At 52.3% G+C, this 16,883-nt stretch overlaps 1 protein-coding gene across 1 annotated transcript; it reads left to right on the forward strand.

Annotated features, from left to right (window-relative positions):
* The first annotated feature begins 12,956 nt into the window (after window positions 1-12,956).
* On the forward strand, window positions 12,957-15,290 carry LOC149393487 (NAD(P)-linked oxidoreductase superfamily protein). The gene is made up of 8 exons (XM_089616319.1): window positions 12,957-13,207; window positions 13,302-13,397; window positions 13,509-13,592; window positions 13,705-13,865; window positions 13,937-14,054; window positions 14,239-14,374; window positions 14,473-14,651; window positions 14,805-15,290. The coding sequence occupies exons 1-8, from the start codon at window positions 13,019-13,021 to the stop codon at window positions 15,042-15,044; spliced, it is 1,203 nt and encodes a 400-aa protein (XP_089472445.1). The 5' UTR covers window positions 12,957-13,018; the 3' UTR covers window positions 15,045-15,290.
* The last annotated feature ends 1,593 nt before the right edge of the window (window positions 15,291-16,883 follow it).

The raw sequence follows: 16,883 nt of genomic DNA on the forward strand, positions 1-16,883 counted from the left end.
GTCCCCACCTATCGGGTTGACACTTTCGACGAAAAAGAAAATGAGGAAGCCATGCGCCTCGAACTGGATCTAATCGACGAGAAAAGATCCGAGGCTCTCACCAGACTCGCTGCACAAAAACAAAAGGTCGAGAGATACTACAACGCCAAAGTCAAAAGGCGGGTCTTCGCCGTCGACAGCCTTGTACTCTGACGCGTGTTCCAGAACACCCAAGTGCAAGGCGCCGGAGTCCTAGGCCCAAATTGGGAAGGACCGTATAGAGTCCGACAAGTCATACACGACGGGACCTACTACATCGAGCACACGGACGGAACTCCAATCCGGCACCCGTGGAACGCCGAACACTTGAGGCAGTACCACCAGTGATCAAGTCCCCCCATTATTGCTCTGATTTCCCTTTTTCAATAAAGGCCTATGTGCCACTATTCAAGGATGTTACCTGTTAGCAAAATCAATAAAAAATAAAGTTTGCGGTCTCTTTTACCCACTAAAAAAAAGGTTTTTAGTCATCATGGCAAGGCCTGCAAACTAAACACTTGGGGGGCTAAGCGGTCCTGCGACATACAAGAATTCACGGCCAAAAAAAAAAAAAAAAAAAAAGACGTAAAAACCTTAAGCTCCCCACATCCGGGATGAGGCTTAGGCCGACCTAACTCGGCGAGCTCGGTCGCTCACCAGAGCAAGCTCAACGAGGCCGGCATCGAGTCGAGCTAGCTCCTCCAGTCGAACTCGCTCCTCGAGCGCAGTTCGCTCCTCAAGTCGAGTCCGCTCCTTGAGTCGAGCTCAAATTCGCTCCTCAAGTCGAGTTCGCTCCTTGAGTCGAGCTCAAGTTCGCTCTTCGAGTCGAGCTCGCTCCTCGAGCCCAGTTCGCTCCTCAAGTCGAGTTCGCTCCTTGAGTCAAGCTCAAGTTCGCTCTTCGAGTCGAGCTCGCTCCTCCAGTCGAGCTCGCTCCTCGAGCTCAAGTTCGCTCTTCGAGTCGAGTTTGCTCCTCGAGCGCAGTTCGCTCCTCCAGTCGAGCTAGCTCTTCGAGCGCAGTTCGCTCCTCAAGTCGAGTTCGCTCCTTGAGTCGAGCTCAAGTTCGCTCCTCAAGTCGAGTTCGCTCCTTGAGTCAAGCTCAAGTTCGCTCTTCGAGTCGAGCTCGCTCCTCCAGTCGAGCTCGCTCCTCGAGCTCAAGTTCGCTCCTCAAGTCGACTTCGCTCCTTGAGTCGAGCTCAAGTTCGCTCCTCAAGTCGAGTTCGCTCCTTGAGTCGAGCTCAAGTTCGCTCTTCGAATCGAGCTCGCTCATCCAGTCGAGCTCGCTCCTCGAGCTCAAGTTCGTTCCTCGAGTCGAGTTCGCTCCTTGAGTCGAGCTCAAGTTCGCTCTTCAAGTCGAGCTCGCTCCTCCAGTCGAGCTCGCTCCTCGAGCTCAAGTTCGCTCCTCAAGTCGAGTTCGCTCCTTGAGTCGAGCTCAAGTTCGCTACTCAAGTCGAGTTCGCTCCTTGAGTCGAGCTCAAGTTCACTCTTCGAGTCGAGCTCGCTCCTCAAGCTCAAGTTCGCTCCTCAAGTTGAGTTCGCTCCTTGAGTCGAGCTCAAGTTCGCTCTTCGAGTCGAGCTCGCTCCTCCAGTCGAGCTCGCTCCTCGAGCTCAAGTTCGCTCCTCAAGTCGAGTTCGCTCCTTGAGTCGAGCTCAAGTTTGTTCTTCGAGTCGAGTTCGTTCCTTGAGTCGAACTCAAGTTCGCTCTTCGAGTCGAGCTCGCTCCTCCAGGTCAAGTTCGCTCCTCAAGTCGAGTTCGCTCCTTGAGTCGAGCTCAAGTTCGCTCTTCGAGTCGAGCTCGCTCCTCGAGTTCAAGTTCGCTCCTCAAGTCGAGTTCGCTCCTTGAGTCGAGCTCAAGTTCGATCTTCGAGTCGAGTTCGCTCCTTGAGTCGAGCTCAAGTTCGCTCTTCGAGTCGAGCTCGCTCCTCCAGTCGAGCTCGCTCCTCGAACTCAAGTTCGCTCCTCAAGTCGAGTTCGCTCCTTGAGTCGAGCTAAATTTCGCTCCTGAAGTCGAGTTCGCTCCTTGAGTCGAGCTCAAGTTCGCTCTTCGAGTCGAGCTCACTCCTCCAGTCGAGCTCGCTCCTCGAGCTCAAGTTCGCTCCTCAAGTCGAGTTCTCTCCTTGAGTCGAGCTCAAGTTCGCTCTTCGAGTCGAGCTCGCTCCTCCAGTCAAGCTCGCTCCTCGAGCGCAGTTCGCACTTCAAGTCGAGTTCGCTCCTTGAGTCGAGCTCAAGTTCGCTCCTCAAGTCAAGTTCGCTCCTTGAGTCGAGTTCAAGCCCGCCCCTCAAGTCGAGCTCGCTCCTCAAGACGAGCTCGCTCCTTGAGTCCACTTTGCCCCTCGAGTCGAGCTCGCTCCTCGGGACGGGCTGCGAGTCCGCAAAGTCGGCTGGCACTCCTCGCGCCAAACCTACGCATCTCCAGGAGTCGAGCTCGCCCCTCAAATCGAACTCGCTTCTTGAGTCTAGCTCTCTCCTCGAATCGAGCTCACCCTTCGAGTCGAGCCCCGAGTCTACGAGTCGATTGATACTCCTCGTGCCGACTATTAAAAAAAAAACACAAAAGACGCCGGCCTAACCCGGCGCAACCGCGTTCGCTCACTCCAGAGTGAGCGGGCCCAAAAGACGTCGGCCTAACCCGACGCACAAGGCCTAAGTCCCCCACGGGGGCACAAACTTAGGAAGCTCGGATCCCGACGGCCCTTCGTGCATACGGGTTCGAGTAAAACGTCGGCCTTCCTGGTGTGCCGTAAGACGCGTAAAGGCACAGGTGAAAGACGTCTTCTGAGACGCATGTAAGTCGCGTAAAGGCGCTGCCTCAAACCCGAAAAAAGCCAAATTTGAGCCAAACTAAGGTTCGCTAGCCTCAGGGCACGAACACCAAAAGACGCCGGCCTAACCCGGCGCATGTGGTTTGAGTAAAAGACGCCAGCCTAACCCGGCGCACCCGCGTTCGCTCACTCCAGGGTGAGCGAGCCCAAAAAGACGTCGGCCAAACCCGACGCACCCGCGTTCACTCACTCCAGGGTGAGCGGGCCCAAAAAAAGACGCCGGCCTAACCCGGCGCACCTGTGTTCCGACGCTCAAGGGCGCGAACACCTAGAAAGACGCCGGCCTAACCCGGCGCACCTATGTTCCGACGCTCCAGGGCGCGAACACTAAAAAGACGTCGGCCTAAACCCGACGCAAAGCACGTTCGCTTACTTCAGGGCACGAACCCAAAGACGCCGGCCCAACCCGGCGAGCTCGGTCGCTCAAACAGCGCGAGCTCAAAGACGCCGGTCTAACCCGGCGAGCTCGACCGCTCAAACAGCGCGAGCTCAAAGACGCCGGCCTAACCAGGCGAGCTCGGTCGCTAAACAGCACGAGCTCAAACACGCCAGCCTAACCCGGCGAGCTCGGTCGCTCAGCAGCGCGAGCTCAAAGACACTGGCCTCACCCGGCGAGCTCGGTCGCTCAAGCAGCGCAAGCTCGAAAACGCCGGCCTAACCCGGCGAGCTCGGTCGCTCAAACAAGCGCGAGCTCGAAAACGCCGGCCTAACCCGGCGAGCTCGGTCGCTTACAAGCACGGGCTCCAAAAGAGCTCGGTCACTTACACGTCCAGTCGCCAATGGCACGGATGCAAAGCCCCCGGGGACTACCCTGTACGACCTCTTCGATCGTCGAAAGGCATGAAGCGAAGTCACTGGGCCACGATAGCCCCCCAAAAAAGGCACTTACGAGTAAAAATTGCTCGGAAAATGAGATAGCATTCAACATGAAAGCAACGAAAATATCTCATAAATAAAAAGAGCCAAGGCTCTGATAAACACGTGCTGAACAAAAAGTGCGTGAAAAATAAATAAAATCCTAGAAATAGGAAGAAAAAGCAAAGCACTAAACATGCGCGCTATAAAAAAAAGCCACTCGGCTCAAGGAGCACCCTCGTCCAACAAAGGGAACAAGGTCTCGAAGAAGTCAAAAGTTACCCCCCGAGCCTCGTTCTCGGCCGCGGTCGCGTCTCCACATTCCACTGCTCCGGCTCGACGGGCTTCCTCGGTCCCTATGTCGTAGTCATCCTCCAAGTCGGATGCTCTCCGCTCCGCTTCAGCAAGCTGGGACGAGAGTCGAGCGTTTTCCTCCGCCAGAGAGTCGCGCTCGCGCTCCGTCCTAACTCGCGCCGCCTCGCTCGAACCAAGCTGGAGGTGCGACGTCTCCAAGGCGTCGGATCGGGAGTCCAGCTGCCTCCGAAGGTCGGTAACCTCAGTGCAAAAAATCTCCGCAGATCGGGTCGCCACCTCGCAAGCTCGCCGCTCTTCGGTGAGCTCGCCCGCCATCTTGGCCACTGACAGTTGGGCTCCGTCGCGCTGGCCTTGTGCGATCTGGAGTTCCACCCTGGCCTCACGGAGCTGGTCTCAAAGCGTCTCGGTCTCCGCCCCCGGGTGACGAACCTCGCTCGACCTGAGCCAACCTAGCCTTCGTCCGGGCGAGCTCCTCCTGGGATGCCCCTAAGCGCCGGATGAAGTCATGCAAAATCCTATCGCTTCGCACGGCCCTTGCATACGCATGTGACGACAAAGAAGCAAAGGTCAAAACTAAAAACCTACGCTTACAATAAAAGCAGAAGTACTGACCCTCTGAGCGTCAGTAACACCCGCCTGGAAGAAGGCGATGTCGCCCTTCGACACCACGCCCTTCCACCAGGATAGTGGGGATCCCTCGAGGTGGCGAAAACAGTCCCCTCGGGCCTCTATCGCCTCCAGCTCCACCGCCGAGTTCACCCTCTTGGGTTCGGAACGCTCGTCGAGAGCTACCGATGTCGAAGCCCTCTTCAAAGAAGCCCGAGACTCCGGTTCGGCTAGACCGGCAGTCTCGACGAGCTCTCTCCCTTCGCCTTGCGGTCAGCGACCCTAGAGCGAATCTCCGCCATTGACTCGGGGTCCCAAGAAGTGAGGGCTTGCCTCCTAGCCAGCGTCCTTGCAGCTACACAAAACAAAGCAACAAAGGTCAGGTTCTTGTCAAAACAACAAAGTTTTACAAAACCATAAATATACCTCAGGAAGCAGGAGCGACTGATTGAGCCTCAGGACTCGGGGTCCTGCTCGCCCGGAGCGCCTCCTCGGTGCCCGGAGCAAAGGGCAGGAACCACCCGGTGAGCGCCATCAGCTCGGGGGAACGGAACCGCTCGCCAGCCTTGCGGGCTTCCGACATCCCCAATATTTCTCTCACAAAGGGGAGCTCCGCTGGCCCCTCGTACGCTGGAAAGTCGGCCATGCGACCGAAGTGAAGGGGCGCCTCGCCGAAAGCGTCCGAGGTGACCCACACCCACGCCCGGCGGCTAGGCGAGTCACAATCTTCGACCAGCCTCACGTTGCCCCGAGCACGGGCCATATGAAATCCCGACTGCCCCGGCGCCGGGAAGACGGCGACCAGGTTACGGAAGTCGTCCACGGTCATGGCACGCTGCGTCTGGCAGTGCCACTCCATGAAACATGTAGCCAACAGGCGATAGAACGCCGGGCTCATCTAACATGCATGGACCCCTAGCCGGGTCAGGACCTGCTGGACGATCGCGGGGAACAGGAGACGCAACCCGCAGACAAGACTCCCGATCGTCACGGCCGCATACCCGTCCCTGGGGCGGGAGGGCCTGTCCTCGGGAGCAGGTCTAAGCAACCCCACCAAGGGAGGGATGTTATACGCCTCCCGAAGCGTGCTGAAGACTCGGGAAGTGAGCGTGCTCGCAGCATCGATCCCCTTGCAGTCTAAGCCGACGGGGCCGACAGAGTCGCCTACTCCGTACATACGAGTCCGCTCCAGCGATCGGGCATAAGTGTAGCCCGAAGCCTCCGCGGACTCGAGGGCCGGCCTTGTTGTCGCCAACACCTCGCCATCATGTTTCTCCTTCCCCCTAGCGGGAGGAGCCTCCGAGTCCTCCTCAGGAGCCTCCGAGCCCGACCCTTGGGGATCATCGAAGTAAATCTCGTCCAATAAAGATTCTGACGGCACAATCGCGAGCTCGACACCCGAGGCGTCCAAGTTAGACGCCCGGGGGAGCTCGGCACTCACCGCCGCTTCACCCCGCTGCTTGAGCAGGGGGGCATCAAAGGACGCCTCGCGGGAGACCAGGTTGATCACCAACCTTGACGAACGCGGGCCCTCGAACCCCTCGTCCTCCCCTTCGGGGCCGCACCTGGTAGGTGGGCCGCTCCCGGGCCTCGCCAGCTCGGCGATCGCCGCGGCATCGGTCTCCAACTCCGCGAGCCATTGGTCGGCCGCGCCAGAGTCTTCCTCGACGAAGATGGGAATCCCGTCGAGTTCATCAAAGGGACCCTTGGCCGCCCCCCCAAAATTTGGGAGAGGACAGGTAGGGTCAACCTCGGGATCGTCAACATGGGGAACAAGCTCACTACCCATCAGGAAAAAGAAAAGAAAAAAAAAAGAAGAAGGTCAACTGCCCGGGGGAAGTTTCAAAGTCAAAAGAATTTTTCGATTACCCGCGGGCCGCCAGTGTGAAGAAGAGAGAGCGGGAGCTCTCCTATTTATATAGAGGAAGGAGCAAACCCTGCTCCTTCCCTCTGCGCGCGCGACACAAGGCCCGGCCGGCGGGCCGGCCTCGCGCGGGCGCCAGTCCCCCAGCGCCAGGCCGCGCGCGGGTCTTGCGGCCCGACCGGCCCGGTCCGGCCCCCAGGGGTCCGGCCACAAGAGATATGCGTGCGGACGATCACATGTGATCGAAGGTGAAAATACCTCAACGCCCTTCTCTTTTCTAAAGTTCACGACTTACGTCCCGTAAGCCGTAAACTTGGGGGGCTAATGTTACCGGTCGTTTTCGGAACACCGGAAATTCAAAAAAAATTCAAGGCCGACCGGGCTTTGCCGGCCGGAAGCCCAACGGGCCCCGGCCCACCAGGCCCGAGCGCGCGCATCTGCGCCCCCGGCCCTGAGGCCCCCGGCCCGATGGGCCTCAGCGCGCCCTATCGCGCCTGGCTCGCGCGCACTCTGCGCTTCGGCCTCCCGGCCCGCGTGCGCGCTCCCGCGCACCCCGGCCTGCGCGCACCTCGGCACCCCGGCCGAGCGCCCCTGCTGCCTCAGCCGGGTGTCCCCGCCACCTTGGCCACCTCGGTCGAGCGCCTTCGCCAGCTCGGCCACCTCGGTAGAGCGCCTTCGCCAGCTCGGCCACCTCGGTCGAGCGTCTTCGCCAGCTCGGCCACCTCGGTCGAGCGCCTTCGCCAGCTCGGCCACCTCGGCCGAGCGTCTTCGCGACCTCGGCCGAGCGTTCTTGCCACCTCGGCCGGGCACGCCGCGCCCGGCCAAGTCCCGCGCCTGGCACGCCCCGCGCCCGTCCAGGCGACATGTCCCACGCGCCCTGCGCCCTCTTAGGCGTGAGGCCTCGCGCGCCTCGCTCCTGGCCACCCGGTGGGCCTCAAGGGGCCGGCCCAAGGCCTCCCCTCAAACACTATAAATACCCCCCCTCTAGGGGAGAAAAAAGACACGCTGATTCAGCCTAGGGAAATCGATACATTTCGAGAACAATACTTCCCTTCTCTGAAGAATTCTCTCGTGCTCTTGTGATAGTCCAAGAACACACACTCCTCCTCCCTCGGCTCAGAAAGTCAAGGACCCCCCTCCACGAGAGGGAGCGCGCTCCTCTTCTGCGACCCGAGCCTCTGCAGTACATACTGCCCTCCTGCTTCTTGGCCCTTGAGCTGGAACTCCGAGCTACGAGCACGCAACCCCTCTAAAGCCTTCACTAGAAGCTACGAGCCGGGTCCTACTCTAAAGCCTTGGATTCACAAAGCCTCCGAGCCCAAGATAGCCTCCCCACACAAATTGAACTATGTTATGACCCGATCCCTACTAAAGGGTACGTAGGCAGCCAACCTTTGGCACGGTCACACCTCCCGAAACACACCTCAGGGTTTGGAGGGTGCAGCTCGGTCTACGAGCTCCTGTTTTTGGCCCGGGCGCGATCACTTGGTCCGGCCTTGGATCGAACCGCCCGAGGTATTTAATCGTTGTTCATTTTCGTCCGACAACAACTCATACCTCACTCGCTTCTCTCAAGCTTTGGCCCTCTAAAAACATAATTCTCTACACCCTACCTCAGTCCTCCTAATGTTGAGCGTTGGAGAGGTAAACAGAGGCACCCCCTCTGTTTCCCCTTTGTAGTTCACGTATTCTTTCTCTCATTTCAGGTGTTTAGACGAGGCAAGCATCATCGACATCTAAGGGAAAACTTGGGATACCAAGTCTGACACGCTCGAGCCCGAACGCCACTTGGTCCAGCCTTAGGTCGAACCGTTCGGGGCTCCTAAATAGTTGTCCGAAAACGAGCGACTTCGGTCCATGGCTGAGATGGAACAGGCAGCGGCATGTAAAGCTCCGCGTTGGTCGCATCGCCCTTGGAGACCTGGCATATACGGCATCGTTCCACGTACCGCTGAATCTCGCCACGCATACCCGGCCAAAAGTAGGAAGATTGGATTAACTGTAGCGTCCGATCTTGTCCCACATGTCCCTCGCCGTGTAACTCATGTATAATCGGAAGTCGTAAACTGCAATCCGGAACGCACAATTGATTCCTAGGGAAGAGGAACTCGTTGTGTAGCAGGTAGTCCGAACGCTTGCCAGCTTGGATGTCGGCGAGGATAGTCGAGAAGTACGGGTCGGTGGGGAACATCTCTCTGAAGGAGTCGAGCCCAGGCACCGCAACTCTCATGATGACTAATAGGCTGGTTCGACGACTAAGGGCATCGGCGACGCGATTGGTAATACCCGCTTTGTGCTTCATAACGAAAGTGAACCCTCCGAGGAAAGAGATCCACCTTGCATGTCGAGAGGACACCTTGTCTTGGCGGTGAAGGTGCCGGAGAGAGTCGTGGTTAGTATAAAGCACAAACTCGCGGTGAAATAGGTAATTCCTCCAATGTTTAATGGCCTGAACGACGGCGTAGAACTCGACATCATAGGTGTTGTAATTGAGCCGCACACCGGAGATCTTCTCGCTGAAATACGCCACGGGTCGGGCGTTTTGACTGAGAACAACCCCTATACCCATCCTCGAAGCGTCCGTGTGAAGCTCGAACGGTTGTGCGAAATCTGGGAGTAACAAAATAGGCGCGGTAGTGAAGCACTCCTTGATTCGCTCAAAGGCCGCTTCAGCGTCGCTCGTCCACTCGAACTTCGTACCGGCCATGCAATCCGTGAGCGGTGCCATGATCTCGTTGAAATGGGGTACAAAGCGCCGATAGAATGAAGCGAGACCGTGAAAGATCCGCACTTCCATAATCGACCTCGGTCTAGGCCAATTCCGAACAGCCTCTACCTTTGCCTTGTCAACCTGTAGACCTTCGCCAGAAATCACATAGCCCAAAAACAGTACTCTTGGCGTCATGAACACCACTTCTTCGCAGCGGCATAAAACTGTTCCCTCCGTAGTGCTTTGACCACTTCTCGAACGTCCTCGAGATGTACGTCAGGATCGGCGCTATAAACCAGGATATCATCGAAGTAGACGACGAAAAAACAGCTGATGAAAAGGCGCAAGAGTTGGTTGATCGTTCACATAAAAGTGCTTGGAGCGTTGGACAAACCAAAGAGCATCACGAGCCACTCGTACAGCCCTTCCCGCGTCTTAAACGCTGATTTCCACTCATCCCCTGGTCGCATACGGATATGATAATACCCGTTCTTCAAGTCTAGTCGCAAGAAGACCTTGGTGCCACAAATCTGATCCAACAAATCATCAAGGCGGGGAATGGGGAAACGATACCTCACAGTGATTTTATTCACTGCCCGACTGTCCACGCACATATGCCACGACCCGTCCTTCTTCGGTGTTAACAACGTCGGGACCGCTACAGGACTCATGCTTTCCCGGATGTGCCCATTTGCGAGTAGCTTCTCCACTTGTCTCAGCAGCTCCTCGTGCTCGCTCAGACTCATTCGGTAGTGCGGTCGGTGGGGAAAGGTCGCTCCTGGCTTTAAGTCAATGTGGTGCTGAATGTCTCGGAGAGGCGGGAGACCATCAGGTAGATCGTTGGGAAAAACATCTTCAAACTCGGCCAATAATGGTGCTACCACGTCGGGAACGGGGCTGACTTCGGCGATCTCCTTTCCGAGAAGAACATAAAGTACTTGGGAAGTCTTCACCTCTTCTCCAAACTGTGCCATGGTCAACAAGTTCGCACTCGTGCTGCTGCCTGGCGCTGATTTCCCCACTGTTGTCTTCTATACAGGTTTACTCGGTAATAGCACAATCTTGACCCCTCCGAACACGAAACTTTAGGAGTTTGCCCGACCATTGTGAGCCACATTCCTATCAAATTGCCACGGCCTCCCGAGCAAGAGATGACACGCATCCATATTTAATACATCGCACCACACTTCGTCACGATACTTTGCTCGCACATAAAATGGAATCAATGCGCGTTTCGATACCGTTACCTCCCCGCCTCGTTTCAACCATGCAAGCTTGTACGGCTTGGGGTATTGCTCGGTCGTCACGTTCAACTTCTGTACCGCCTCCTCCGACACAATATTCTCGCAACTTCCGGCGTCGATCACGAATCGACACACCTTGCCAAGAACGGTGCACGTCGATTGGAAGATGTTGTTGCGCAGCCAATCCTCATCCGTCGCTTTAGGCGTCAAGCACGCCCTCCGCACAATCAATGATAAGCCCACATCCCCTGCAACGAACTCCTCTTCATGTTCGTCTTCATCGTACATGGCATGCTGATCCTCCTCTACATTTTCGTCATGTTCTTCTATAATGAGAGCTCTTTTTCTTACAGTCGGCTTGGCGATGGCCATGTGCTCCCCGCAAGAGAAGCACTTTACGGTGCTCGAACTCGCTCCGCGAGCAAAACTGGGGGCTGTTTGCATGTCTGGGGCATGTATGATCGTCGTGCCCCGTGGTGCGGCGTTCTCGGTCGAATCCGGTTGCGTAACAGCAAACGGGTTGGTGAAAGGGGCTGAGTTGCGGCGCGACTGCTTCTCCACCAAAAGGGCTCGCTGAAAAACCGCAGAAACTGACATCGGATCGAACATATTAACCGTCTCTTGAATCTGAAACTTGAGTCCCCTATATACCTCGCAACGAGCTGGTCTTCGGTCTCTTGCACCTCGTTTCTAGCTAGCAACTGGTAGAACTCCGACGTGTACTCCTCCACCATACGAGTCCCTTACCGAAGATTTTGTAGACGCTGGTACATGACCCGTTGATAATTGTAAGGGAGGAACGCCGCTCGAAGGTGCTTCTTCATCTTCTCCCATGACGAGATCTTTCCCTTGCCCATCCGGCTCTGGGTGAGTTTCAGTTGCTGACACCACGCTATAGCACATCCCCAAAATCTGGTTGTGTTTAACGCGACTCGTCTCTCATCAGGAACCTCCCGAAACTCCAAAATCTCCTCCACTGTTGAGAGCCAATCAAGGAACTCCTCCGCTTGAAGACCCCCGTGAAACTCTGGTATGTCTGTCCTAATTTCGGACTCCCACCTTCGATCGTTATCCTCAAAGAATCGTTGTGGTCGACGTTGGTTGAACGGGCGTTCATCGAGTGACCCTTCGTCTTCCACGGAATCTCCCACCGTCCCTGACTGATGACGGTCTTGCTGTTGCTGTGGTAAGAGTGCGGCCACACGCTGCATGATCATCTCACCCATCTGTTCTGTACGGTCGTCAATGGCCCGTGCAATCTGCTCCTCGATTCGATTGTCGTCGTCCCTCTCGAAGACTTCGTCCAAACGCTGCCTCCATGGAACATTCCATCGTGGCGGCATCGTCAAGATCGCTAGGCTCTGATACCAAACTGATGCAGCGGAAGTTAGAGAAATAAGTGACAACTTCGATCGTTCATTCGGCGCACGAATGTCCAACCAAAGTTCCTCCAAGTGTTGTTGATTCGTCGGGCGAATACCCAAAACTTGGGCAACAAAATTTGATTCCAAAACAGGGAAAACGAAGATTGGATTTCTGGAAATATTTCTTAATCAAAGTTAGCACTAAAAAGTCTGAAACGCGGCCTTTAAATACACAACAAAAGAAACCCAACAGTTGGGGAAAACCAAAAGACAACAACCGAAAATTAAACACATAATTAACACAAAATATTAAACGCGAATTAAGTGCAAAAAATGGCGTTTTTAGGAGCCGAAAATTTGTTGCCGACAGAATCGAAAAAGTCCCATGTAGATAACGTTCGTAGCTTTGAAATGAATGGCGCCAATATCAAAACTGATGCTCGAGTCAATCGGTGCGCCCCCTCAAAGTCGTGCGTGCTTGGACCATTTCTCAAATCGTTCCAGAAACGTCAAAGCGTGTTTGATGTGGGGCTGGACTGCATCTGAGTGCCACAGCCACAGGTGAATCCGCAAGGACGTGGACGTCGTATGTTCGGTGTACGCATAGATCGGTTCGGTGCCGAGTACGTTATAGCATGTGCACCCAGATGTCCACTAATAAATGAAGTTGTGCGGTACGATCAAGCCGAGTACGACAGACATGTTCAAAACTTCGGACAATCGTACCAGGGGAATTTCACTTGGTCTCAATATTGCGAGCTTCAAGAAAACCAACCGAGTTTTATCCAATCAGGACATCCTTCGGGATTCTATTGATATATTTAATTTTCTATTCATACTATATTCTTTGTAAAATATATTTATTTCATGAAAAATTTGGTTGTAGGAACATTTATGCTAGATATATATGATTTGAAGTGTTTTAAATTTGAACTATATTTACAAATATTATATATATGTATTTGTTTCGCCACATTATTTTCGTCGGTACGTCGGTTTTCCATCGAAAACGGTATTTCACTTGCCTTTTTCCACAAATTTTTCATTCGATTTTCCATCGACATAACGATTTTCAGTAAATCAGGAGACTCGAAACGACAACGAAAACGGCATTGTAATCCTTTGTTTAAATAACCCACAAAATAGTTGCTAATCTCTTCGCACTTTTAAACCCACAAAGCAAAAAAATAAAAATAAAAAAGACTTGAAAGGCACACACGGTCATGGCTTCCACGAGCTTATCCACCTTCCTTACTGTCCCCATTTCCGCCCCAATCCGCCACCGTAACAACGGATTCTCTCGGCGGAATAGCGTCGTAGTTAGAGCGAAGCTCGGGGAAAGGAACCCCGGTCTCGAGTACAGGAAGCTCGGCGACTCAGACCTCGTCATTAGCGAAATCACTCTCGGAACCGTACATTTCAAACACCTCGCATTTTTTCGCTCTTCATTGTATAATCCTCTCCTGAGTGATTGGTTTCTGTTGAATTCATTCGGTGATTGTGTAGATGACGTTCGGAGAACAGAACACGGAGAAGGAGGCTCATAGAATGCTTAGCTACGCCTTTGAGCATGGAGTCAACGCTCTAGACACTGCTGAGGCCGTCAGTATATTTGTTTTTTTTTTTTTTCTTTGTCTAATTTCATTTTTGCGTTTTCTTGGAGATGCCAGTGAAAGTGGGTAAACCTCACAATTTTTTATCAATTCTTTTTAGTATCCCGTTCCGATGAAGAAAGAGACACAAGGAAGAACTGATCTTTATATTAGCAGTTGGCTGAAATCTCAACCCCGTAATGAGGTATATTCTATATAAATTGTATTGGTAATTTTATTTCTTATTTTTTTTTTTTAGGGACTATGAAGCCTTGGTCAACTTATCATCCTGATTTATGTGTGGTTTATTTCAACAGGTTATTGTAGCGACAAAAGTGTGCGGTAATTCAGAGAGGTTGAGTTTCATTCGGGAAAATGCAAACATTTTGAGGGTCGATACTGTGAACATCAAAGAGAGTGTAGAGAAGAGTCTTCAACGTCTCGGCACGGACTACATTGATTTGTTGCAAATCCATTGGTGAGATCCAATAAGTACATTATTTGCATTATGAGACTGCTAAGAACTTGTGGTATGAACTTGATCTCCAGGCCAGACAGATATGTGGCGCTATTTGGAGAGTTTTCCTACGACCCTTCGAAATGGAGGCAAAGTGTCCCGTTCGTGGAGCAACTTCGAGCTTTTCAAGAACTTATTGATGAAGGAAAGGTAGTATAATGTTTCCTAATTGCAACTTTCATAACGCTTTAAATGATTTGACATTGTTGGACAATCTAGTCAAGACAGCACAGCATTAATTAGTTTTGTTCTAAGCATAATTGAGCTCGTTTAAGTATCTTCATCTGCATTCTATCTTTTGTTCACGACTTCTCCTTAATAAGAAACCCAATAGGTACGTAACATCGGTGTTTCGAACGAGACATCCTATGGAGTTATGGAATTCGTCCACGCATCAAAATCCGAGGGACTACCTAAAATCATTAGTATTCAGAACAGTTACAGTCTACTAGTGAGGTGTCGTTTTGAGAGTAAGTCAACCGACATGCAAAAACAGAAATGACATATCACAGTGTATTAGGGGTTATTTATTTACAATTTACGGGTTTCCTTGGCATTTTTATTGCAGTGGATCTTGTGGAAGTGTGTCATCCGAATAACTGCAATATTGGTCTTCTAGCATATTCACCGCTGGGCGGTGGGACACTGTCGGGGAAATATATAGATAGCGACTCCTTGTCTTTGCAGAAAGCAAGGCTGAACTTATTCCCCGGGTTCATGGATAGATATAAGGAATCCGCTGCAAAGGTAAACTTATACTGATTCTCAAGTTACATGAAATCTTGAACACGTCAAAGAAGATTGAAATACAGTACTTTAAAGATCTTTTTATTCTTTTGTCTAGAAAGAAAACTCTTATTGACTCCAATTCAATATGGTTTTCTTTTTTCAATAATATAGGAAGCGACAATAAAGTATATTGAGTTGGCCCAGAAGCATGGCCTGACACCGGTTCAGCTTGCTCTTAATTTTGTAAGAGACCGGCCGTTTGTGACGAGCTCCATTATCGGCGCAACTTCGTTGGAGCAACTAAAAGAAGACATGGACGCTTTTCTGACAACCGAGCGACCTTTGACGGCAGAAATCATGGCAGGTATCGAGACCATCTTCAAGAGATACAAAGACCCTGCAATGACTTGAGATCTAAATTGTTTTAGATTTCAGGGTTTCTTTTTGTTCATCATTCATAAACTAATGGCTACAAGAATAAAAAGTAAATCAAATTCATGTATGTTGTTTTAGGAATGAGTATGTGAGAAATAAGGACAAATCTTGCATTTTTTATTTTGTTTTTGTAAAGACATGACATAAAAAGGAACGTATGTTTTTGTTATATGTAATTTTATTTGAATGAGCATTTATAATTCATTTTTTTTAGTAATACAATTACTTTTCCATTTGAAGCAGGTTAGGTTCGGTTCAATTATGACCATTTTAATATCGAATTCAAATTTTCGGTTAAAAAAATTGGTCCAATAATCACTTTCAAAATAGTTAAATCTATATTCACTTTGAAAATAGCTTTTAAATCCATATATGGTTAAAAAAAACTATTGCATTTATCAAAATCCGAGTAAAAAAAAAAATTAGTTATACAATGCTCTTAACCGGCCATAAATTGATAATACAATCATAATAAATGCATATGAAAATAATAGTTCATACTCTAAAAATGCATAAAATTGAAAATCCAAAGAAGACAAAGTGTGTATCTATTAATTAAAACAAAAAAATTATCGGTTAAATATCTGATAATCAGATTTGCCAAAACCAAGAACAGATATCCGGTCCATATTATTAAGTATTTTCGCGGAATGAGGAGCTACATACTATCATACTCAGCACTTACCTGACCATGATAGGATATACTTGCGTATCAGGAAATCCATATCAGGATCTGTGTTATCCTAAATGTTGGATCTGTGTTATCCTATATGTTTATGTGGTTTGGAGAAGTATCAAGCAATCATGCATTGTTGAATCAGCAATAAAAGTTTAGTAGGTGGCAGCTTATGAAGTTGTATGGCTTAGAAAATTCTTTAAAATATTGGAATTCCTAAAAACTTGATGCATGGCAAACTAAATTACGGTTTTTGGAGACTTGCGGTTTTCGTAACTGTTGTCGGTCCGTCTCGGACCGACGGGGACTAAGGCGTCACTTCGACCCACGCGACCGGTGCAAGGCCTCGAGGGGCGAAACCTTGCCTCGGCCTTTGGCCGGCCCAAACCAATGGCCGGACCAAGGGTCAGCCGGCCAGTGGCCGGCCATATGCTCAGCCGGCCAGTGGCCGGCCATATGCTTGACCGGCCTGTCGCCGGCCCAAAGGTCAGTCGGCCACGTCCAAGGCCGGCCCTCCTCCATGGCCGGCTCTCCATGGCCGGCCCTCCTCCAAGGCCGGCCCTCCTCCATGGCCGGCTCTATGGCCGGCCCTCCATGGCCGGCTCTCCAAGGCCGGCACTCCAAGGCCGGCGCTCCAAGGCCGGCCCTCCTCCAAGGCCGGCACTCCAAGGCCGGCCCTCCTCCAAGGCCGGCCCTCCTCCAAGGCCGGCGCTCCAAGGCCGGCCCTTCTCCAAGGCCGGCATTCCAAGGCCGGCCCTCCTCCAAAGCCGGCCCTCCTCCAAGGCCGGCGCTCCGAGGCCGGCCCTCCTCCAAGGCCGGCCCTCCTCCAAGACCGGCTCTCCAAGGCCGGCGCTCGGCCAAGGGGTTCCCCAAACACCCCTTGGCCGCCTATAAATACGAGGGTCTCTCCCTTGACCCAGGTAATCCGAATTTGAGTACTGAAACGCTGTCGAACTCATACCTCGCTCGTTTCTCTCAAGTCTCGACCTCTAAACACTAAACCCTCTACAAACCACCTCAATCCTACTAATGTTGAGCGTCAGAGAGGTAAATAGAGGCACCCCCTCTATTTCCCCTTTGTAGTTCACGTGTTCCTGCTTGCTTTTCAGGTACCAGGACGAGATAACCACCATTGACAG

Source organism: Urtica dioica, chromosome 6 (assembly GCF_054948205.1).
Source record: "Urtica dioica subsp. dioica isolate 48M chromosome 6, U.dioica_male_clone48M_v1_H2, whole genome shotgun sequence".
NCBI lineage: Eukaryota > Viridiplantae > Streptophyta > Magnoliopsida > Rosales > Urticaceae > Urtica > Urtica dioica.